This window comes from Pseudophryne corroboree, chromosome 1 (genome assembly GCF_028390025.1).
Source record: "Pseudophryne corroboree isolate aPseCor3 chromosome 1, aPseCor3.hap2, whole genome shotgun sequence".
Taxonomy (NCBI): Eukaryota; Metazoa; Chordata; class Amphibia; order Anura; family Myobatrachidae; genus Pseudophryne; species Pseudophryne corroboree.
The window spans coordinates 368,525,796-368,550,104 of record NC_086444.1 but is presented as its reverse complement, the minus strand read 5'-3'; the positions used below and the strand labels follow the sequence as shown (position 1 = coordinate 368,550,104).

Genomic DNA, 24,309 nt, shown 5'->3' with positions numbered 1-24,309 from the left:
TGCTTTATGGTGCTCATGTTATTTGGTATGTACAAAGGTATATCTATGTTGAGAAGATTTAGCTGATGTAGTTTATTAGTTAGTTTAGTCACATTTGAGATTATAAAACAAATAATTTAAACATGCATTTAACATCAGTTGATTTTTATTGGTACAAAAAATACAGTGCATTATTTGTGAGTGTGTCAGATTTGTTTGGCCTAACAAAACAAATATGAAGTGGTCATATAATTGCTGCTTGTATTATTTTGTAAGAGCAGTGTTTTGCAAGTAAATGCTCAACAGGTGAATTCAGTTGCTAATTAATTGCTATTTAGAGCACACACACACTTGTAACAGTACTTCGCAAGTGCTGAGTAGCTGCAAACTCACTCTTCTGCTGCGTGAAGATAGCGAAAATTTGTTATGTACTTTTAACATAGGATACGCATTTTTGCCAAAAACACGCCTATTGCTGGATGCATACTCCCACACTAGCCGCCCACTTTCACGCCCATGTCGTAGGATTGCGAAGCCGTGCCTCTGCCACGCCTCCGTCACTCCCCGTTTTCGTTTGTGTATTACGAGCAGTTTTCTTTGTAGTAATTCTGCACAAGTGTCGTATCGCTATGCTTGCACATGCGTATTTCCGCTTTTGCGCATGCGCAGTTTGTGGTTTTCCTGCCGTTTGCGATGCGATGATCCGCTGCGAACAACTCGGAATGAGGGCCAAGGTCTGGTACAGCTTTTCAGTGTTGTGAGGGGAAAACTGATATTCTATGCATATTGAGCTTGGTTCCTCTAATTTCTGCCATTACCAGCCCTCATACATTATACTCTCTCTGGAGTCCTGCACCAGCACTGCAGGAAGCATCGGGAAGATGATGGATGCACCATATTCCTGAAGATTTGCGCATGTGCAGTAGAGAAATCACCATAAACATAGTGCAGGTTCCATGATCCCCCAGAGACCTGCACTGTGCCAGAGACTACTCTGCAACTGAGGCAGCGAGAGAGAAGGGTGTGTGGGTGGGGGTGGGTGGGGATGAGCGAGTATGGAAACTGTACACGGGACTTCTCATTTCTTAAACCACAACCTGAGAAACACCTTATATACTGTTGCAGTTACAAATGTGTCCACTTACATCTAGCCTCTCTGCACATTAAACAGTCCTTCCAGTCACACCATGCCGTGGCGCGTCTTGGTAGCGTCAAACGCCTTTTATAGTGCAGCTTTTTCCATTAAAATGCGTCTTATTCCCAAAATGATGAGAATATGACCCACAAGCAGCTTTTGCTGACTAAAATTATATGCAGCATGCCTATATTCTGTGTTCGACTGTGGCTGTATCTGCATACAAAATTCTACGCTACAGTGTTTTCCTATAATTTTAAGCAGCAGGGTTTGCTTACTTGCATAGCAATGCGAATAAGACGCATTTTCATCAAAAAGCAAAAATAACAAGAAAAAAGCCCCGCACTAACGGAGTTGCATGGGACCTGCCAGCTCACTCACGCAAGGCTTCTCAGTAATAATGTTGACATTCATCATGTAGACAGTGACGACATGTTAGAATGTCATGTGACTGTGACATTTTCAGGATATGTTTTAAATAGATGTTCTTAATCCGATTCAATCATTAAAATAAAAGTATAATTTCTGAGCGAGTTTTGGATATAAAAAAAATATTAGCCAGTTAAGTGGTTACAAAAACAGTTTTTTTTAAATTGCAGTTAAACTTCATTTAAAAATAAAAAATGAGCACTGCTGTTATATACACACATGTCACAACGGAGGTGCTACTCCCGGGTGTCAAAATGATGACTCTTCCGCAGTGACAGGAGTCCGGTGCTACAGTGTGCCATTATCCTGCAGAAATTGGCTCATGTCCGTAAGAAGGAGCTGGCATTGCAGGCACAAGTCTCTGGGGGCAATCCAGCACCCATAGGGATGTTGGGCATACCCCAGAGTGATGTAACGGGAGAGGGGTGGCTTCCTGCTAGACCATGTTCCCTCTGTGACCGCAGTGGAAAACTCCAGTTAGGCCACACCCCTTTCTTTTTTGTGGATACCATTGGTTGCCTCCACTGCGTATATACATTAATTCCAAGGGGTATCTCTTAATGGTTTGGGTATCAAGGTGTGAAAAGCAACAACAGTTCACACATTTGCTAAATTTGCATTAGGAACCTTTAGTGTTGTCGGTATCAAACTTTTATGATGAAAACAGATATTCCATTTTTTATCCATCAAGAGACTGTTCTGTCCTTAAACTAAGAATTTCTTTCTTCATTAATGTGAGGATACGGGGTTCTTCTAATCACTCAGACACAGAGCCGATGAAACCAAAGTGATGGTTTATTTCTCACAGCACACAGGAATAGATAATTCACAGGAAACAGACGTAAATATAGCCCAGAAACAGTATACAGGTAGCAGTCCAGATAGTAAGAGTCCTGCGACTAACATGCAGAGCTGACCTGCGCAACCTCTTTTAAAACCTTCCAAATGCCCATCATGCAGCGCTCACCTGGGGAGGAGACGCAGGTTCCTGATTGGTGGTATCCCACCTCAGGTATTTCCCTACTCCCTCCCACAGCTGGCCTTCTCCTGCTGACCACATGCTGGGTCAGGCTCCGTGATGTCTGTCAGAGACCAGGATGGAACAGAGGACAGTAAACAGAAGGGACAATGACAGGGAAATTGGATTAAGTCCTGATTGTCCCCTGTGGAGGAGAAGCTTCAAAGAGACATTACCTGGTCCTCAAATGTATTTCCTGTGTGCCCATATAAGGATCACAGGATGGACTCAATAGGCATAGCAATGATAACCTGTAATAACCTCATACCAGACTGGCATCCTCCTACAATAACATAACATGGCAGCACTAGGTGCCAGGTCACAGCACACCTGTATTTACCTGGGTAAGATTATAGTACAGAATATATAGGCTAATGGATGAACACACACATGGGGTAATAGTGACACAAGCCAGAGAGACATGGGAACAGAAGGAATAAAAAGTACATTAAACGCTATAACGATTGAAACACCACAAATACAGTATTAGCCCCCCTTATATCCCCACAATTTTCACTATTGTTTTTTTTTTTCTTGCAACGCTCTGTATCGTCGAATTCACAGACGGGAACATTTCTTATTTCTTCCATTTGCTAATTGTAAACTCCAGTACTAATCCAGTTGTTGTTTTTTTACTTTTTTAATACTTAAAACAATATTGATAAACATTAGGGTTTTTTTTTATCACTAAGTATCTAATTCCCTCATTTAAACTTCAGCTCTCTAATATGTTTGAGAGCAGACTTGTAAAAAATATATATAGGAAAAAAGACTACCCCGATTTCTGCACACAAACAACAATTTAATGCCCCGAGGGAAAAAAAAGAATTTCAATATTCTCATTGCTTTCTAGCTGCTATTAGAGTATGTCTAAAATTGTATGCGGTCTATAGATCTACACTAAAAAGGTCTACAGTCAATCAAAATGTCTACTAATGGTAGACATGCATTAGATCAACAGGGTCAAACGGTCGACTAGGTGAAAGGTCGACATGACGATGGTCGACACGTTTTTCCTCTTTTTTTCCAACTTTTTCATACTTTACCATCCACATGGACTACGTTTGAGAATAGTAACCTTGCCCGAAGCATGGCGAGCAGACGTGTTACACTAATAGGGCTTGTTTGTGGCAGAAAAGTGACAAACCCCCCCCTTTTTGTGTCGACCATTTCCATGTTGCCCTTTTAACCCTATCAACCTTTTCTACTGTCTACCTATTCTATGTTGACCTTTTGACCCTGTCGACCTAATGCATGTCTACCATTAGGGGTAGACCTATTGACGGTTTATCTAATAATCCACACCCATCTAAAATGTCATCAGAATGGAGTTGGTGAGTGACAGTACATGGCGTGGCTGAAGTGGCATGGAATGAGCCATCATGGATATTGTGGTGATCTAAAAATGTACATTTGAGGAATTTATAAAAAAAAACAAAAAACTTCCAGATGTAAAATGCATGTTACTATTGAAACTGTCTCCTGTCCTCTCAGCGAGGTATTCTGCAATGCAGAAGGAAAGGTTTTGGAGAAAGGAAACATTGTGAAGTGGCCTAAACTTGCTGACACGCTACAGATCCTGGCAGAAGATGCCAATTCTTTCTACACCGGCTCACTAGCTAAGCAAATTGTGAAGGACATCCAGCAAGCAGGTGAGACAAACATGTATTGTGTTAGTGGCATCTGGTTAATTTAGATAAACTCTTAGAATGACATATATCCATGACGTAATTGCCCAATGAGGATGTGCCCTTAATCCCTACTTTACATACATTGTTTTGCAGGTGGAATCATTACAGAGGAAGATCTGAGAAACTACAAAGTGACCATTGAAGAGAATCCACTTAGTTTTCAACTTGGAGATTTCACCCTCATCAGTCCTTCTGCACCTCTGAGTGGTCCCGTACTTGGGCTCATCCTCAACATACTGAATGGTGAGATTTGGAAGAAGAGAGTTGTTAGTTTTGTCACCTGTAGAGAAGCCTCAGGTGACTGATCTGTAACTATCTGTGCTAATTATTTCTCCAGAGAAAACTAGCCATTCCCAGCTGGAACTCCATTTTCTTCAAAGTCATAAACTCCGAGGTTGTCATAACTGATAACATACAAGTGATAATAATGTAAACTCTTGGTATAGTACGATTTATTGTCATTTACCCTCTCTTGTTTTCAACTAGGTTTTAATTTTTCCAGTAACAGTGTAAAGCCTGAGGCTCTCGGACTGACCTACCATCGCATAGTAGAAGCTTTCCGCTTTGCTTACGCAAAGAGAACTCTGCTTGGAGATCCCGACTTTGTGGACATAACAGAGGTAATGTACAGTTCTGCCAGACTGATATATCCAATGACTTCAGCGTCTCTTTGCAGATCAAGGCTAGTAGATAGGAGATGGGAAACCAGTTGTTGGGATTGTTGGGATTTCATAGGAGCATGTCAGTCAAGTGACAGTGCAAGCTTATTCCCCTCACTCCTATAAATTCATCTAACTCTAGACATATAGTATATCACCCTTGGACAGAGTATACTTAAAAAGCACTGTGTCTAATGTCTCTGTCCACCATTTGTAATTATTTATCAACATTTATTTAAACAGCACCAACATATTTATTTATTAACAGTTTCTTATATAGCGCAGCATATTCCATTGCGCTTTACAATTGGAACAACAGTAATAGAACAAAACTGGGCAATAACAGACATAGAGGTAGGAAGGCCCTGCTCGCAAGCTTACAATTTATAGGGAAATCGGCATTGATACACAAGAATGGGTGCTATATATTGTATAATGTTCCTGCCAGATTGCAAAGGTTCTTAATGGGCTGTATGATATGGTCACTCAGCAATGTTGGCCAAGGGTCATGAGGATGTAAAAGTGAAGGAAAGACAAAAATATGTAAGGTTATGTGTGGACTGTGAAAAGGAGATGTAATTAGATAGGGAGGCATTGAAGGTTATTTGGGTGGGTCCGGAATTTGATGAGCTTGTTTTAAAGAAGTTAGTTTTCAGGGAACACTTGAAGGTTTGAAGACTAGAGGTGAGTCTTATTGTGAATCGGAGGGCATTCCACAGAGTGGGTGCAGTCCGGAAAACGTCCTGTAATTTTGAGTGGGAGTGAGTAATACGTGTGGATGAGAGACGCAGATCTTGTGTAGAGCGGAGAGTTTGTGCAGGGAGATATTTGCGCTTTACAATGGTGGTAGATTAATACAATGAGACTTTGTATAAACATACATAGGTAAGTGGGTGTTGCTCGCAACTATATCTGTATTGTCTTATGTGTGGAGATAACAAATATGGCCAGACTTGACAGATGTGATTCTACCTGCAGGTGATGAAGAATTTCACTTCAAATGACTATGCTGCGTTTTTAAAACAGCAGATCTCAGATGATACCACTTATCCATTCGAATATTATGAGCCCATATTCTACAAGGCAGATGATCATGGCACAGCCCACGTGTCCATTGTAGCAGAGGATGGAAGTGCAGTGTCTGCTACCAGCACCATCAACTTCTAGTAAGACAAAGGACGGGTTATGGGGAAAAACTTTAGCATGCTATCATCAGTGACAACTTAATGAAGCCCTGCAGCAACACCTACCTATTCTGAGTTGGCCAAATACGCAAGATGCAATTAAATCCAAATACTGTATGTAGCACGTGACTCACTTCTCATGCAAATAACAGGAGCAAATGCTCAAGGCATATACTAGGAAATGTGGATTGCCTGTAAGTACAGATCATGATAAAGTGGCAGCGCACAGTGCATACACATTACAGTGAGTGGTCTGAGAGTGCAGATAATAAGTACTGTGACAAGAACACTGGGATAGTGTTTGAGGGCAGGTATATTTGTCCCAGGTTCTTGTCTTACATGTTTTAGAAAATGTTAACTTCTAGGAAAAATGCTTTTTGTTTTGTCTGAACCTTTTCAGTTTGCTGTAAAAGCTGGGTAAAGGCTCTGAGAGAGAGATAAGGCGAGTTCTAGACATTGGGCCCAGTTCGGGTCTTTGGCCTCACAGAGGGCTAATCAGGGTTTCAGCTGTGTAAGAGTGATATAGTGCTTCTAACCTGATTAGTATGGGCAGACTGCCTGGGAAGGCTGCAGGATCTGTGTGTGAGAGACACGCTTTCTGATGCAAGTAAGCTATACAGTATGTACTGAAGAACTCTGTGTTTTGTTTAGTGACAGTTAGGAACATCTTATGTTTAGTTAGTGCCGGACAGGCAAGGTATTTTTATTTTGGGGTTTGTTTTATTTTCTGTTTCAATAAAACTGGCCGGGGTCAGTTGTACCAGAAACTGGACTTGTGTTGTTCCTCAGCTGCTGCATGCTGCCATATTCCCCAGGAAAAGGCACCTTGCACCCCTACAGTGTTACAACTTGGTGGAGAATGCGAGCAGGCCGTTCTGCGCATAAGTAAAAGCAGCAGCTTTGTGAGGCCTGCAGAAAACGGTGGTTTATGCAGATACAGCCCAGTGTGAAGTTACTGAGACTCACCCCTGAGGGTTTGATATATGTCCTGGGTGAAAGCAGCTGCAAAGCCGCCTGAAAAATCTGTTGACATGGAGGATCTGCTTAAAGCCTTGCTGCAAGCTACAGCGGCTCAGCAGGAGGCCAACCGACAGCAGCAGGTGGCAATGGAGGAAAATTGGAGACTACAGCGTCAGGATAGAGAGGCCTTAGCAGAAGTGGTGCAGAGACTTGCAGCTCGGGTTGGAGATGTGGCCGTCAGTGCTCCAACCAGCTCTAGTTCTATACGAGCCAGTCACTTCCTGCAGAAAATGACAGAAGCTGATGATGTGGAGGCCTATCTGACCACGTTTGAAAGGACTGCCGAGCGTGAGAACTGGCCGAAAGCACAGTGGGCCAGTCTGCTGGCACCTTTCCTGTCAGGTGAGCCCCAAAAAGCTTACTTTGATTTAAGCCCTGCTGAGGCTCGGGACTATGATAAACTAAAGACTGAGATCCTGACCCGCCTGGGAGTCACGCTGTCAGTACGAGCACAACGGGTGCACCGTTGGCTGTACGCCATGGAGAAGCCTCCGCGCTCCCAGATGCACGACCTTATTCAGCTAACAAAAAAATGGCTGCAGACAGAGACATTAACTGGTCCCCAGATGGTGGAAAGAGTCGTCATGGACCGCTACTTGAGATCTTTGCCCATGGTCCTGCGCAAGTGGGTGAGCCATGGAAACCCGGGTACTGCTGACCAATTAGTGGACATGGTAGAGAGGTATTTGGCAGCAGAGGAACTACTGATGACCACCCAGCAACCCATAGATCCTCGACAGCGCCCTTCAGTAAAGACTGGTAAGACTGTTCCGTGGGAAAACGTTGCTGGGCGGTTAAGAGAACGCAAGGCTGGAGAGACTGTAAACACTGGCCCTGGAAACAGGCCAATGGGGCTAGAACGGTCTATGCTGCCCAAATGGGTTGATAATCGTGTGGTTAAATGTTTTAGGTGTGGTATGCCAGGTCATGTTATTGCCAATTGCCCAGTCACGCAAGAACCCATGCAATGTGATGCTGCCTTTGAATGTCGCAGAATGTCTTTCTTTGCTAGGTTAGCCTGTACTGTGGTACCTTCACCTGAGCTGGAAAAACAAATGTGTGATGTGTTCTTAGAAGGTAACCGGGTAGAGGCCTTGCTAGATTCAGGAAGTTTAGTTACCCTCGTGAAAGCTGGGTTAGTGAACCCCTTAAAGGTCCAGCAAATACCTATTGGGGTAACTTGCATACATGGGGATACCCAATATTATGCCACTGCTGAGGTGAATATAGAAACTTGTTGTGGGTCAGCAATGGTTAAAGTGGGACTGGTCCCTACCTTGGTGCATGAGGCCATAATAGGGAGGGATTTTCCTCATTTTTGGAAACTGTGGGAATCACGGTTATCAACAGATGTGAGAAGTAAAAAGCCAGTTGATAATACCGGTGATTTTTTGGATGTACGTGGGTCTTCGGAACTTTCTGGCCCTTTGCCTTTTGCTAGTTTGGCTGGGGAAGTGACAGATGGGGAGTCCAGTGAGGACCCTCTTGCCGGGAACAGAGACATAGTAGTTAGAACTGAAAGCGTGCCTGACCTGGAGGTAAAGAAGGATCTGTTTGCGTCTGAACAGTTAAAGGATCCTACCTTAATAAAGGCTAGAGAGAATGTTAAGATTGTTAATGGGGAACCTGTGGTACCAGGTGACAGGGTTACGTATCCCCACATGGCCATCTGTAATGAGCTCTTGTACCACATTGTCAAAAGGGGTGAGGATGTGGTGGAACAGCTGGTAGTTCCCCAGCCTTATCGGAGAACGGTACTAGATTTAGCTCATAGTCACGTTACCGCAGGACATTTAGGGGCAGAAAAAACCACTGAAAGAGTTTTACAAAGGTTCTTTTGGCCAGGGGTTTATAAAGAAGTGTCTGAATATTGTTCTTCCTGTCCTGAATGCCAGTATCATGCCCCTAGACCCCATTTCAGGAGCCCACTAGTTCCCATGCCTATTATAGAGGTCCCGTTTGACAGAATAGCCATGGATCTCGTGGGGCCCTTGTTAAAGTCTGCTCGGGGCCATCAGTATATCCTGGTAATTATGGACTATGCCACTCGATATCCTGAGGCTGTCCCTTTACGCACTATCACAACCAAGGCGATAGCTAGGGAGCTGGTGCAGGTATTTAGTAGAGTGAGAATACCAAAAGAAATTTTGACTGACCAAGGTACTCCATTTATGTCAAGGATCATGAAAGAATTATGCAAGTTATTTAAGGTCACTCACCTCAGGACGTCCATCTACCATCCCCAAACTGACGGGTTGGTGGAAAGGTTTAATAAAACATTAAAAAGTATGTTAAAAAAGGTTGTTGAGAGAGATGGGAAAAACTGGGATTGTTTGTTGCCCTACTTGTTAATGGCCATCAGAGAAGTTCCTCAGTCCTCTACGGGGTTTTCTCCATTTGATTTGTTGTATGGTAGACACCCCAGAAGGCTGTTGGATGTTGCCAAAGAGACGTGGGAAGGACAGCCCACTCCTTATAGAAGCGTTATTGAGCATGTAACACAAATGCAGGATAGGATTGCAGCCGTGGTACCTGTTGTCAGAGAGCACATGGAACAGGCCCAAAGTGCTCAACAGAGTGTCTATAACCGGAGTGCCAAGATACGGGAATTTGCTCCTGGAGATAGAGTTCTTGTTTTGGTACCCACTGTGGAAAGCAAATTCCTAGCTAAATGGCAGGGTCCATTTGAGATTAGGGAAAAAGTGAATGAGGTTAATTACAAAGTATACCAGCCGGGAAAGAGAAAACCCGAACAGATCTACCATGTTAACTTAATCAAACCCTGGAAAGATAGGTTGTCTCTGTCAGCGGAGCCTTGCCCTTCGGTGTCTTCACCCCGGTTGCTTCCCGCAGTGAAGGTGTCAGAGACATTATCAGCTGATCAGAACAATCAGGTTAAAGAATTTCTCATCCAAAATAGGGAGGTATTTTCAGAGCTGCCTGGCCGAACGACCATAATAAAACATGACATTGTCACAGAACCAGGGGTCAGGGTTCATTTAAAGCCATATAGGATTCCTGAAGCTCAGCGAGAAGCTATTTCTAAGGAAGTTAAAACCATGTTAGAACTTGGAGTCATAGAGGAGTCTAACAGTGAGTGGTCCAGTCCCATAGTGCTCATCCCGAAGCCCGACGGTAGCATACGCTTCTGTAATGACTTTCGTAAGTTAAATGAGGTGTCCAAGTTTGACGCATACCCCATGCCCCGTGTGGATGAGCTTGTAGAAAGGCTGGGAACAGCCAGGTTTCTCACCACATTGGACCTGACCAAAGGTTACTGGCAAATACCTTTATCTGATAGTGCCAAAGAAAAAACAGCCTTTTCGGTTCCGGAGGGGCTGTACCAGTATAAGATGTTACCCTTTGGGTTGCATGGGGCTCCAGCAACCTTTCAACGGGCGATGGATAAAATTTTGAGGCCCCATAGAAAATATGCAGCTGCCTATTTGGATGATGTGGTAATTCACAGTACAGACTGGGGGTCACATTTGGTTAAAGTACAAGCAGTACTGGACTCAATCAGAGAGGCAGGGTTAACTGCTAACCCAAAGAAGTGCTGCCTCGCAATGGAGGAGGTCAAATACTTGGGCTTCACCATAGGCAGAGGTCTGATTAGGCCCCAATTGAATAAAGTTGATGCTATTCAAAACTGGCCTCGTCCAGTGAATAAAAAACAGGTAAGGGCTTTTTTGGGAATTACTGGGTACTATAGACGGTTTATTCCTAATTTTGCGACCACAGCGGTGCCGTTGTCAGACCTTACCAAAGGGAAGCAGTCAAATGTGGTGAAATGGAACCCTGATGCAGAAAAGGCGTTCCAAGCGTTAAAAGTGGCTTTGTGTTCATAACCGGTGTTGATAACACCAGATTTTTCAAAAGAATTTGTGGTACAGACAGATGCCTCAGAGGTAGGGATAGGTGCTGTGCTGTCCCAAACCAGAGATGGGGACGAACACCCTATCATTTATTTGAGTAGGAAACTCAATGAGCATGAAAAAAGGTATGCCATTGTGGAAAAGGAGGCTTTGGCCATTAAGTGGGCACTAGATACCTTGAGATATTACCTCTTGGGTAGACAATTCAGACTAGTGACAGACCATGCCCCTTTAAAATGGATGTATGTAAATAGAGGCAAGAATGCTCGTGTAACTAGATGGTTTCTAGCGTTGCAGGACTTTAAGTTTACTGTCGAACATAGACCGGGAACACAATTGGCCAACGCAGATGCATTGTCTCGCATCTTCTGTTTGGGGGCTACAAGTGTTCCGGCTCCTAGGTCGAAACAGGGGAGGGGGATATGTGACAAGAACACTGGGATAGTGTTTGAGGGCAGGTATATTTGTCCCAGGTTCTTGTCTTACATGTTTTAGAAAATGTTAACTTCTAGGAAAAATGCTTTTTGTTTTGTCTGAACCTTTTCAGTTTGCTGTAAAAGCTGGGTAAAGGCTCTGAGAGAGAGATAAGGCGAGTTCTAGACATTGGGCCCAGTTCGGGTCTTTGGCCTCACAGAGGGCTAATCAGGGTTTCAGCTGTGTAAGAGTGATATAGTGCTTCTAACCTGATTAGTATGGGCAGACTGCCTGGGAAGGCTGCAGGATCTGTGTGTGAGAGACACGCTTTCTGATGCAAGTAAGCTATACAGTATGTACTGAAGAACTCTGTGTTTTGTTTAGTGACAGTTAGGAACATCTTATGTTTAGTTAGTGCCGGACAGGCAAGGTATTTTTATTTTGGGGTTTGTTTTATTTTCTGTTTCAATAAAACTGGCCGGGGTCAGTTGTACCAGAAACTGGACTTGTGTTGTTCCTCAGCTGCTGCATGCTGCCATATTCCCCAGGAAAAGGCACCTTGCACCCCTACAGTGTTACAGTACACAAGCTAATCGAACATAACGCATGTATTTTATTATTAGTATTATTATTATTATGTATTTATTTATTTATTTTTTTAAATGACACTCAATGTGTACTGTGTAGCGAGCAACTTTCCCCTTCCCAAGCTCACTAGTAAACATAGCTTATTTTTGTAAAATGAATATTCAGTACAATCTTGCTTTTTATTCTCAGCTGCAGCCCTTGAACTCATTTGCATTACTACATGCAAGTTCAGTACCTCCAAAGTTGAGCATATGGGACTTTTTGACATCCATTTTGGCCGCAATTTGCATTAGTTTGGGCACATCTACACACTGATAATGTCGATATTATCTTAAACCATAAAGCTATACCTTTAAACACACTTTTACCATGGAGCCGCTACGGGCGCTAGACTTAATACACACGCTACGCACTTCGCACGCTATTTGCGTACAGAGTCCTCTACGTTGTACGCACTTAGCGTACACACGCCGCGATGGGTGTACAGAGTACGCACAGCGCGCGCACACTCTTGATAAACTTTAAACCTTATTCGTGATGCAATGCAATGTTATTCTTACACTCTAAACCTTGTGCCGCAAAGCACTGCAATGATGATACACCTTAAACCTTTACGCAGCGCTGAAGGTATAAAGTACCTGCTATGCGTACACACCTTATCAATACACTTTAAAACCTTATACAGTTAAATACACTTTAAACCCTAGCAGGGAAATGAGGACACAACACCGATATGTAGTTAACTGCTGGGTTCTAAGGCCACAGTGGATTATTTGAAAGGGGATAACAGTACAAGTTATACACTACAGACCTAACAAGATAAATCTACAACAGAATAATGGCTACAGTCAATGTACATACACAATGTACATACGTGAGAATGTTCGCTTGCGCAACCTGGACCAGTCCTCCGCATATCAGGTAGATATCGTTCAGAGTCTTCTGACTGGCCAGGCAGCAACAGGCTTTTTATACACAACTTCCATATACAATACAATGGTCACTGTAATCCCTTTGTCTATTGGACACAGAAATGCATCTCTACATTACAGGAGAGGTCATAGGTTAATTTGAAAAGGTGGGCGATGTCTTTCTCAACTGCTCTTGTGGGTGGTATCCTCTGGATTCCCGCCGCATACATAATATACAGTAAATACAGTTTATATCTATATTCTACTTCTGCACATAACTATGCGCAGGAACATGCAATCTTTCTCTAACCAACACCGGAATGTTACCCTTAAAATACCCTACAGCTGGATACTAGACATCACCTCATAACCTTTGACTGTCCCTTCCTATCATGCAAAGGTGAATCCCTTAGTCCTGGAATCATTTAAACTGTTGATACTTGCTGATGTGGTGTAGGGGAGCTATGTGTACAAAATGCACTATTTGGGTTAAATATGTAATGTTCTGATAACCCTCTATGCGCTCACAAACTCCGCCGTAAGTACCCATACCACGCGCGTGATCGCAGGAGCGATCCTACGCAAATTGCGGATATGTGCACGCACGGCGGAACAAGTGCACGCGCAGCGGGCATGTGTATGGAGTTAGTACATGGTGCATGCATTACAATATTTTTTGACTTTGACAGTCCACCCTTTGGCAGTCAACAATAACTGCCATTATCTAAACATTAAACAGAAAAATATACAATACAATATCTACAGATGATTGGATGGTAGGAGGAGAGGTGTAGGTGGGAAATGTATGACCTAGTGAGATAGTAAAAGCATTTATGTATGAATCCATGTCTGAGGGGCATGTATCATCGTGCCGTATATGTTCTAGATAAGTTTCGAGGTATTGCGAAGTATACATTAAATCCTTCTCATCCCGTATTAAGGGTCTGTAAGTGGGCCAACAAACACTACCGAGCTCTTTTTGGCTTCTTGTACCAACAAATGGGGTGCACATTTAGATGATGATACATGGAGGGGGAACATATGTAAGTGCTAATATATGTGGATATCACCTGTCGACTATGTGTGTCACTAACTGAAGGTTGTAGATATGAAGATAAGACACATATGTACAATACATTCACATAACATTTGCGTAATCATTCTTGGGTGTTGATCGAAGTCTCTTCCGGATGGGAGTATTTTTGCTGAGGGAAAAACATAAGAAAAACGGCTGAAAGAAACGGGCCGTGGAATTCATTTGCAATCCTTATCACAACATCGTTTCTATTGATGGGTCATAAATTAAATCTGCTGCTGTACCAATGCCCCTGCTCCTTAAACTCATCAATTTTGTACTGCGCTTGCGCCGCATTAAAATTTGAACACACCTAAATATCAAGCCAATAATTATGACAACTCCCAGGATACAAAGGAGAAACTTTCCTACACTCATTATAACATTTTGAGCCCATTCTCCTAAACCTGAGAACCAATTGCGTGGGTTCAACCATGAGACCCAGCCGATCAGTTCATTACTCACAGCTGTCAGGGTAAGGTTGTGTCTCCTTCGGAACTCCCACTTCAACTGCAAGATATCGTCCATCTTTTGATCAATGATCTCAGTTGGGTCGTCCGTGCTGTTTGTAATATACGTGCAGCACTTCACACCATATTGAGTAGCCAATGTGACACAGTACCCACCCGTCACAGCTGTGATATAATTGAGGACCATCCTGTGCTGGATCAGTTCCGTTTTGTAAGCTTGCAACTCCCTTCCTGTATACCTGAAGGTGTCGTCATACATCTCAGTGATATTATCTATCAGGTTCGCTAGTGCATGGATGTACCTATTATTTATAATTCCTCTGGCAGTATGGGTGATGTCTAATGCGAGAAGGAATTGAATCCCGGTGGATTCGTGGATCAAATCAGAGACTACGTGCTCTGTCCTATCTATGAGGTGTCTCTTAACGATGTGTTCATAAAGAGTATGAGTATAAGGAGCTTGAGCACTGCGGTGAACGTCTTTTATCTTATCATGGGTTATGGTCATGACCTCTGGCAACACTCTTCCAATGTAACACAGTCCCTCTGAGTTTGGGGCAAGCCACTTATACGCCTTCCTCCCACGTATGAAATAAGCATCATCGGGGAGAACATATGGGACAGAATATGACATTACCATATTGCAAACTTTCCAAGTGAAAAATCCTATCCCTAACTCTCTCATCTGTTCAATACACATATCAGGCTGTATGATATGCGCACAGTACCCTGGTGATACTGCTCCAACCCGCATGGTCTTACTTCCTTGAGTATACCTATACCGAAAATACCTTACACTGTTGGCTATTTGGCGTATAAGTTCAGAGTCTACGGGTATCCTATCAGCTCTGTGCGAAAATGCCATGGTTTGGTTATTCCATGTCACCTCCCAATTTCCCGGCTTTCGGGAATTGGAAATGTTGAAACATACTAAGGATCTATCCACATGGTACTGGTGGAGCTTCAAACTAGGGGGCCTAGAAATATTAAATTTCTTGTCCACCAGTCTCCCACCCCGTAATTCGAGTACCTCATCTATTGCTAAAGGGTACGGTACTAATCCTGACTTGCTCTGACCTTGAGGTACTTGTGAGCACACCCAGCATTCTGTCTGGTTTAAGACCTTACCCACTAGTGAGTGGTAATCACTCAATGGATGCCGGTCCATGTTGATATTAAGGCTGGACTGACATCTCTGAATGCACCCATCCTCAACTATGTTTTCACAATTCCTACAAATGCAATCTTCCTCAGCCAATAACCCTTCACAGTGCCTCCTAGTTTCCTGACTACCAGATCGTTTTCTGATACTCGCCTTTGCTCGATGGATGTGTTGCTCTTGGAATTCTACAAATCCGTCCTTGCCATCAGAACCCATTCCAGATCCTTTTTCGACCTCACTGGTACTCTCACCGAAACAGACTGCTCTGGTCAACAACAGGGTTAACAGGAAAACCCGGAACGCAGTCTCTTGGGGTATGTCCATCTTGTTAGGGGGAGAGAAAGGGAACAAGAAGGGGGAAGAAATGGGAGATGGAGAAAATAATAAAAAGGAAAAAGAAAACTGGTGCGACAACCGCCTCTGGTCTTGTTGTTCTCCGCGCTCAGGTGCCGTGACAATCAGTCCTGCCTCTCAGCCTTCCCGGAACAGACACTCCAGTGATACGATGTTCTCTACACTCTGCTCTTTGTCACGGGCTCTCTCTGGGTCAGCGACCTTCTTACAGTGGGACGAGTGGACCCAAGTCTCTCTCTCGGCAACCTTTAATGCTGTCGTGCTGGTTAGTAAGACTTGGTATGGTCCTTCCCACCTATCAATGAGGCAACCTGAGCATAGAAAATTTAGAATCATTACATAATCCCCAGGTTCAATGTCATGACAATTACTGTTTGGTAGGTCAGGAATCACCAGATTTCTGTTTTGATTCCTCAACTGCTTGCTCATCTTAACCAAATATTTTACAGTCACTTCGTTATTGCATTTCAAATCATCCTGGGGGTCAATCATTACATGGGGTTGTCGACCAAAAAGAATCTCAAAGGGTGATAGGTTGAGTGGGGACCTGGGAGTGGTTCTGATGCTGTACAATACAAGTGGCAAAGCTTCTGGCCATAACAATCCAGTGTCAGCCATCACTTTGCTCAGCTTGTTCTTAATAGTGCTGTTTACTCTTTCCACCTTCGCACTCGCCTGTGGGCGGTACGGAGTATGCAGCTTGCTATTAATTCCCATCAGTTTGCACATAACCTGAAAGACTTCACCTGTAAAATGGGTACCCCTATCGCTTTCAATTATTCTAGGGATACAATATCTGCACACAAATTCCTGCACAATTTTCTTTGCAGTGAACGTAGCAGTATTTGTGGCAGCAGGGAACGCTTCTACCCAATTTGAAAACACGTCAATACAGACTAACACATATTTTAAATTTCTGCAGGGTGGTAACTGTATGAAATCAATTTGTATTACCTGAAAAGGGCCGTCTGTCGGCGGGATATGGGATGGTTCTGTTGGTATTGACTTTCCAATATTCTTCCTCAAGCAGATAAGACATGTCATTGCTCTCTTACCCGCATGAGAAGAGAATCCTGGCGCACACCAGTAGGCTCTCGCCAGCTTACACATACCCTCTTTGCCCAGATGAGTCAGACCGTGTGCCGCCTCAGCTAAGCTTGGAAGATATGCTCTAGGGGCTACTGGCTTACCCTGTCCATCTGTCCAGAGTCCTGAGGACTCCTGGTCATATCCTTTTGACCTCCAGACTGCCTTTTCCTGTGGAGAACACAAATTTTGCATTTCACTTAATTTTTTGTGTATTGACGGTGTTGAATACCATCAGTGGTGTGATATCTGTTTGTATGGGGGTGCTGGCTGCTGATTTAGCAGCTTCGTTTGCCCGGCTGTTACCAAGTGACACTGGGTCTTGACTGTAAGTGTGGGCTTTGCACTTGATAACAGCCACTCTGTCTGGTTCTTGTATCGCTGTTAGAAGCCTTTTTATATGGGATGCATGCGCTACAGGTGTGCCAGCTGCCGTCATAAAAATTTCTGAGGCGCCATTGGGCCCCGAAATCATGCACTACTCCAAAGGCATACCTAGAATCTGTATATATATTGGTTGACTTACCCTTGGCCAGTTCACACGCTCTGGTTAGGGCGACCAGCTCAGCAACTTGTGCTGAGTGCGGTGGGCCCAGGGGCTCAGCTTCTATGATACCTCTGTCATCTACGACTGCGTACCCAGTACACAGGTCTCTCGAGTCCATCTGTCTGTGGCAACTACCATAAGTGTAAAAAGTAAAATCTACGCCTTCCAGTGGGTTGTCACTAATGTCGGGTCTTGCAGTGAAAGTTTGGTTCAGATATTCCATACAATCATGTGTGTCAGTGTCTGTACTAAATCCTCCTTCACCATCATTCTCATCCTCCACCCTTTGTGCCTGTCCAGGCACACCTGGCAGATAAGTTGCAGAATTTAGTGCGCTGCATCTATTTATGGTGATGTTTACAGGGGCCATTAGTGCTAATTCCCACCTTGTAAACCGTGCAGATGAGACATGTCTGGTTTGGGCAGAGTTCAGTAAGGCTGACACTGTTATGAGCCACGGCTGTGGCTCATTTCCATTTTTGCATTTTGGTTATGTATTTTATGTTATACTTCTGTTTATGTTCCCCGTGGGTGTCATGGGGTGCTCGGATCTCACCCTTAAGGAGAGGATACTGTTATGAACCACAGGTAGTGGTTCATTCCTATTTTATGTTTATTAGTTGTCTTGCAGGCCAGGATTTCCCGTTGCTCTGTTTAAGAATACTCTTGTTTGCTGCCGGTGGTGAGTCTGTGTAATTGCAGCTTGTTCCCATGTGTTCAGCCTCACCTGGCTGCTAATTGCATCTTGTCAGTTTGGAGTCATGCAACAGGGCAGCTGCATGACATAATTAATTAGGCCTCTCTGTTATATGCTGGCTGAGTGCAATTCACAGACGCTGGTGATATTTCTAGGTTTCCAGTCTTCCAGAGTGCTTGAGTTCTGAGCTTGTTCCTGCCAGTTCCTGAGCTCCTGTCTAGCAGTGTCTGTCTAGCTGCTTCCTGTGTCGATTCCTGTGTCAGTCCCTGTGTCGATTCCTGTGTCTGATCCCGTGTCCTGCCGTGAAGCATTCCTGTCCAGAAGTCCTGTGGCTTTGCCTATGCCTGGTCGAGTTTCTGGCTTCTTGGTGTCCACCGGTCTGTCGTTTGGGATTCTGCCTGTCCTCCAGTTCTGAGAGTCTGTGTCGGCAGCATTGGGGGTTCCTGTCCATTTGCCAGTATTGGTACCGGTTCTGTGAGTAGCGGCTCTGCCGTGTCCGTCGGCCTAGGCCGCTGTATTCCTTGGTTATATCTGTCACTGGTGTTTTGCAGAGGGTTCTGCTTATGCTGTCACCGCCGATACACAAAAGTATCGTGTCGGCGTGTGGACAGCATTTCCTTTGTTGTTCTTTTCCTTGGGCTGCAAGCCGCACATACGTTTAGTTTTTAGGCTACTCAGTAGCCCCTGGCTTTGGTTGTTTCAGTTAGAGGGCCCCTTCTTATTACCCTGTCTCAGTTCACTCTTTGTCTCTCCTTAAGACCTGAGGGGGCATCGGAGTTGGGCAGACTTAATCCGCCCTTCAAACGCGGCTGCCATGGGCCCAAGAAACCATAGTCTTGCAAGAGTGAATTGACAGCATGGGTAAAACAACGGAGGTAGGGTGGCAGGGGCTATTCCCATTCCGTTTCCCTTTCCCAGCATTATGTCCTGGTGCTCTGGACTCTCTTTATAACATCTCCCTTGTTCTGAGCACCAGGAACCTAACAGACACTGCATGAGGTGTATGGATGGTCAGGTTGTGTCCTAACACTACGTCTTCGCTTTTACTCACTAGCAAAGCTATCGCTGCAACACTTCGCAAGCATGTGGGGAGAGACTGCACTACGTGTCCAACTGTGCACTGTAGTAAGCTACCGGCCTGCTGGCATCACCATGTCTCTGGGTTAGGACACCTGCCGCGCACCCAGCACTTTACGTACCGTACAATTCAAAGGGTTTCCCATAATCTGGCATGCCTAATGCTGGTGCCTGTGATAAGCACTGTTTAAGTCTCTCAAATGCCAGTTCGGACTCATTTGTGTGAGAGATCCGATCTGGTTTGTTCGAGGAGACCATTTCCTGCAAAGGTAAAGCCAGTATGGAGAACCCTGGGATCCAGTTTCGGCGGTACCCACACATTCCAAGGAAAGTGCGGATCTGTTGCTGGGTTTGTGGCAGTGTCATGTCACGAATCGCCTGTATTCTATCAGCGGTGAGGTGTCTAAGTCCTTGTGTCAAGCAATGTCCCAAATATTTTACCTTGGTCTGGCACAACTGCAACTTCTCCTTTGAAACCTTGTGTCCCGTATTAGAAAGGTGAAACAGAAGCTGTTTCGTGTCTTTCAAGGACGCTTCGAGTGAATCAGAACACAGCAGTAAGTCATCTACATACTGTATTAACACTGACCCGCTCTCAGGCTGAAAGGACTGTAAACAGTCATGCAAAGCCTGGGAGAAAATACTTGGGCTGTCAATGAAACCTTGGGGTAGGCGAGTCCAGGTATACTGTACTCCTCTGTATGTTAATGCAAACAAATATTGGCTGTCAGGGTGCAGAGGAACCGAAAAGAAAGCAGAACAGAGGTCAATTACAGTGAAAAATTTTGCAGTAGGGGGAATTTGCATGAGAATGACAGCTGGATTTGGCACTACGGGGAATTGGCTCTCAACTATCTTGTTTATCCCCCTTAGATCCTGCACTAGCCTGTAACCCCTCCCCTCACACTTTTTCACAGGGAAGATGGGACTATTGGCAGTGCTGGACGTCCTAACTAGGATGCCCTGTTGTAGCAAGCGCTCTATGACTGGGTACACTCCTAATTCCACCTCTGGCTTCAGAGGATACTGTGGGATTTTTGGAGCTATCCTACCATCTTTTACTTGCACTACTACCGGAGCTACATTTGCCATCAATCCAGTGTCTTGTCCATCTTTGGTCCAGAGGGATTCCGGTATCTGGGAGATCATTTCCTCTACCTTGGATGGACACTTGTCTATAACAGCAGAGTGTGACATTAACCTTTGTGGGGTGTCTAACATATCCTGCACTTCCTAAACGTGATTCTCGGGTATATCTAAAAAGACACCCTCAGGAGTACAATATATGACACACCTCATTTTACACAATAAATCTCTACCAAGTAGATTAGTCGGAGCCGATGCAGCTAGCAAAAAGGAATGCTTGGTCTGCAAAGGCCCTATCGTAATCTCCGCTGGTATACTTAAAGGGTAGTGTTGCACTATTCCTGTTACTCCCATTGCTGAAATTGTTTTACCCGTGGTTTTCATACCTACCATTGAATTTAACACTGACCTGGCCGCCTCTGTATCTACAAGAAAAGGTAGTGATCTACCAGCTACATCAACTGTGACCTCAGGTTCACTACCTAGGCTAGCAATCAACTTCACTGGCTGCAGACTACAGGTGTGGCCTAACCCCTGTTGTATGTTGTGACCCTCCCGCAGCGCGCTGGCAGCTACAATATGTGAGGGGGGTAGCTGAGAATTTTCAGAGGTCTGCCAGTCCCTCCTAGGTGGGTACCTCCTTGTTTCCCCTGCATGTGGCTCATAACTCCTCCTCTGCGATCCCTGGTCCCAATTACGTGTATCAAAATGTGGTTCATATCCTGGTCTAGGGGGTCGATATACCTTATGTGTGTCCTTATACCTACAATTCCGTGCATAGTGTCCTTCCTTCTTACAGTTATAACATACTACTACATGCGACTTACCATCAGGGGTCTGGGGTTTTGGCTGATGTGGCTTTGTTGTCAGGGCTTTTATACTTACTGTCATCAGCTTATCCCCCTGAGACTCCCTGTGCTTAATGATGTTCCGATCGTGCTCGATAGCGGACTCTCTTAATGCAGCCACCGAGATACCTCTCCAGTTAGGTTGTGTGGTTTGTACCCTTGTTCTCAATGTTTCTTTTAAGCCGTCCATTAATACTGACACAGCTACCTCCCTGTGGTGTACATTTTCCTTAATGTCCTCGACCCCAGTGTATCTAGCCATTTCCTGCAGTGCTCGATGGAAATATTCAGACGCCGTTTCACCTTCTTTTTGTCTTATGGAAAAGATTTTATTCCATTTGACAACAGTAGGGAAATATACTCCTAATTGTAGATTGATCTGTCGTACATTCTCCTGAGTGTATTCATCAGTGAGAGGTACTTCTACATCTAATTTACAATCAGTAATGAATTTCGCGGGGTCAATATTGGAGGGTAAACATGCCCGTAGCACTGTTCGCCAATCTTTGTTTGTGGGTTCGGTGGCGTTACCTAGTTCTCTAACAAACCTCTGGCATGCGGCTAGATCCTTTCTGGGATCGAGAAATTCAGACATAATTGTCCTCAATTCTGTCCGGGACCAAGGACAATGCATAGCAATGTTCCTGATGGGAGTGACTCCCTGAGCGTCAGTCCTCCCATTGGGGACTGCGATCACCCTGACAGGATTTAGTTCAATTACATCATTTTGAGTTGCTTCTACAATGTGAGGTGCAATTGTCTCTGCATAATGTACTGTACCGTACTTACCTGTGGACACGACCTCACCTACTCCTCTGCTAAGGGCCTTTACTACTCTTATTGGTTGGTCCGTGCCCACCTGGGTGTCTTGTATGGTGGCTGCTAGAGAGAGTGCCGATATCGTGCTGGGCTCATCTTCTTGCTCGCAGTCCTGAGGGAAGTTTAGAATGGGATACAACTTGCACGGGTTAGCATTAGTACATTCATCAATTTCACTCTTATCATATATCAGTATGCCATTGTCTGTAGCCACTTTCTCCCCTGTGATATACGGTGGTGGTGGTGCGGTTGCCATCAGTTCCCTGCTAGGTTTGGAACCGGCTGCGTGAGCTAGTTCCCTCTGCATATCACCCTCTTGCTGCCATAAATGTAAACAGTTTGTGTGTCTGACCCTTTGTTTTCGGGATTTTATCAGACATATCCTAAACCTTAAATTCTGCAACACCTCTGGTTCAAAACTGTCTACCCTAGGGAATGGTTCCCTATCTTCCGCAGTCATACGTTCCCATTCATTGCATAAAACCTCTGTGTGTGATCCGTACTTCTCACACATTATGTACCTCGCTGACCCTCTGGGCCGCGGAACATCAACCTGAACCCTGGTGCACGTCCCTTACTTGAGCAACTGGCCCCCATATTTTGCAGGTATTGCCTTCTCAGCTAATTCCTACAAAAAAACAAAATGCTCAATATAAGGCAATGGTGAAAGTTCAACGAGTGCTCTCACCCACTCACGCCCAGGTTGGCCAATACTACCATACACTGTTGATAGCGCAGGCAATGTACCCAACCTAGGGCCCCTGTGTAACCTCTATTTACTGGAAGTATATGGGAGTGACTTACCCTTCCCAGTAAATATTGGTTGTTGGAGATTTCCTGAGTGACCAGCGAAACTCCCTTAAAACAAAAACATTTTTTTACACAAATCACGCTTGCGTATGCAACACCCAGCGCTAATGATCACGCGATTTTACGCAAAGCTCGTAAACAGGGTATCATGTTGCGCTACGTATTGCACTTACGAACGCGTGGTACAATCGCACAGCGTATAGGTAACTGTTACTTATCCGCCGTACGACCAATGGAATCGTTTTTCAGGCTGCGAAACCTCAGCCGGAGCGTATCAATCAAATGGCCTATATGGGTTTCTTCGCTAACCCCTTTTGGCTGCGGCACCTAAACAAAACCTCGCTGACCTTTTGGTCTGCGGTACTCTAAACCTTCGCTGACCTTCTGGCCTGCGGTATCTGCTACCTTGCTCCTTTGTACTTTAATCTATGTTAACGTGAGCAAGCCAGTCTCACGCCACCAAGTGTCCACTCACCTGGTGCGGTCTCCTACGGGATCCCGAATTCCCTGGGTCCACAAAACCGTTTGCACACTCACGTTCGTTCACTCAAATACACTTTGGTTTTTCTGTACAGAAAATTAACTTTCATTCAGGTGAACAGCCCTAGTACCAGAGGTAATACAGTAAAAAAGGTTTTGTTTAAACTAAATCTTGGATACTGATCAATTTGTGCTATTACCGCGTGGCTACCGTTTCGCGCCTAAACTAAACAATGCTATTGTGTAATTTGGACTTAGCGGTCGTACCTTTACGCACGTTGTGTAAACATGCGATCGTGCGTACGTCTTTACGTTGCGTACTTTGTCCCGTACTTTGTCCATAACACGTGTACAAAGACCGTACGTCCGCAATAGTACAAATCCCACACTTCTATAAATGTAAGCGATATTACCTATAATCGTTTTACTTAACACAACACAGTATTTTCCTGTATAAACCTGTTTAACTAGGCCAGGCTGTATTGTGTTTTACGTTTTACTCCCTTAATATCTAGTCTATGTTTTAACTAAAATAGCAACAAATTTCTCAGTACAGGTCAAAATGGATCTAGTAATCAATACTTATGGCAACAATGCGAGCAGATATGCAAAGTACAAAATACAGGTGTATGCGTGTGATGTGTGCGCATTTGGCGCCAAACAGAAATTCAGACTTTAAAAATAGCTTTGCGTATTTACCCCACGGATCCCACCAGCATCCCTACAAACCATGCAGAGCAGACGCTTATCTTATCAGCAATTGATATAGAGTTTATCAGAGTATCCACCAACCAGGAGAAGGCTTGCGTGGATACCTGTCCGCCCTTTGCTGATAGATAAAGTCTGCTGTAACCTGCTAGGCTGTGGGTATGAGGAAAACCAGGACGATGCCCCC

General features: G+C 44.4%; 1 protein-coding gene across 1 annotated transcript in view; it reads left to right on the top strand.

Moving 5' to 3' along the window:
- GGT1 (gamma-glutamyltransferase 1) overlaps positions 1 to 24,309 on the top strand; it is a 300,334-nt gene that overhangs the window by 263,050 nt on the left and 12,975 nt on the right. Inside the window, exons 6-9 of the mRNA XM_063913037.1 lie at positions 4,056 to 4,213; positions 4,346 to 4,495; positions 4,739 to 4,872; positions 5,890 to 6,077. Coding sequence (XP_063769107.1) covers positions 4,056 to 4,213; positions 4,346 to 4,495; positions 4,739 to 4,872; positions 5,890 to 6,077 — 630 coding nt within the window. The remainder of the gene's footprint in view (positions 1 to 4,055; positions 4,214 to 4,345; positions 4,496 to 4,738; positions 4,873 to 5,889; positions 6,078 to 24,309) is intronic.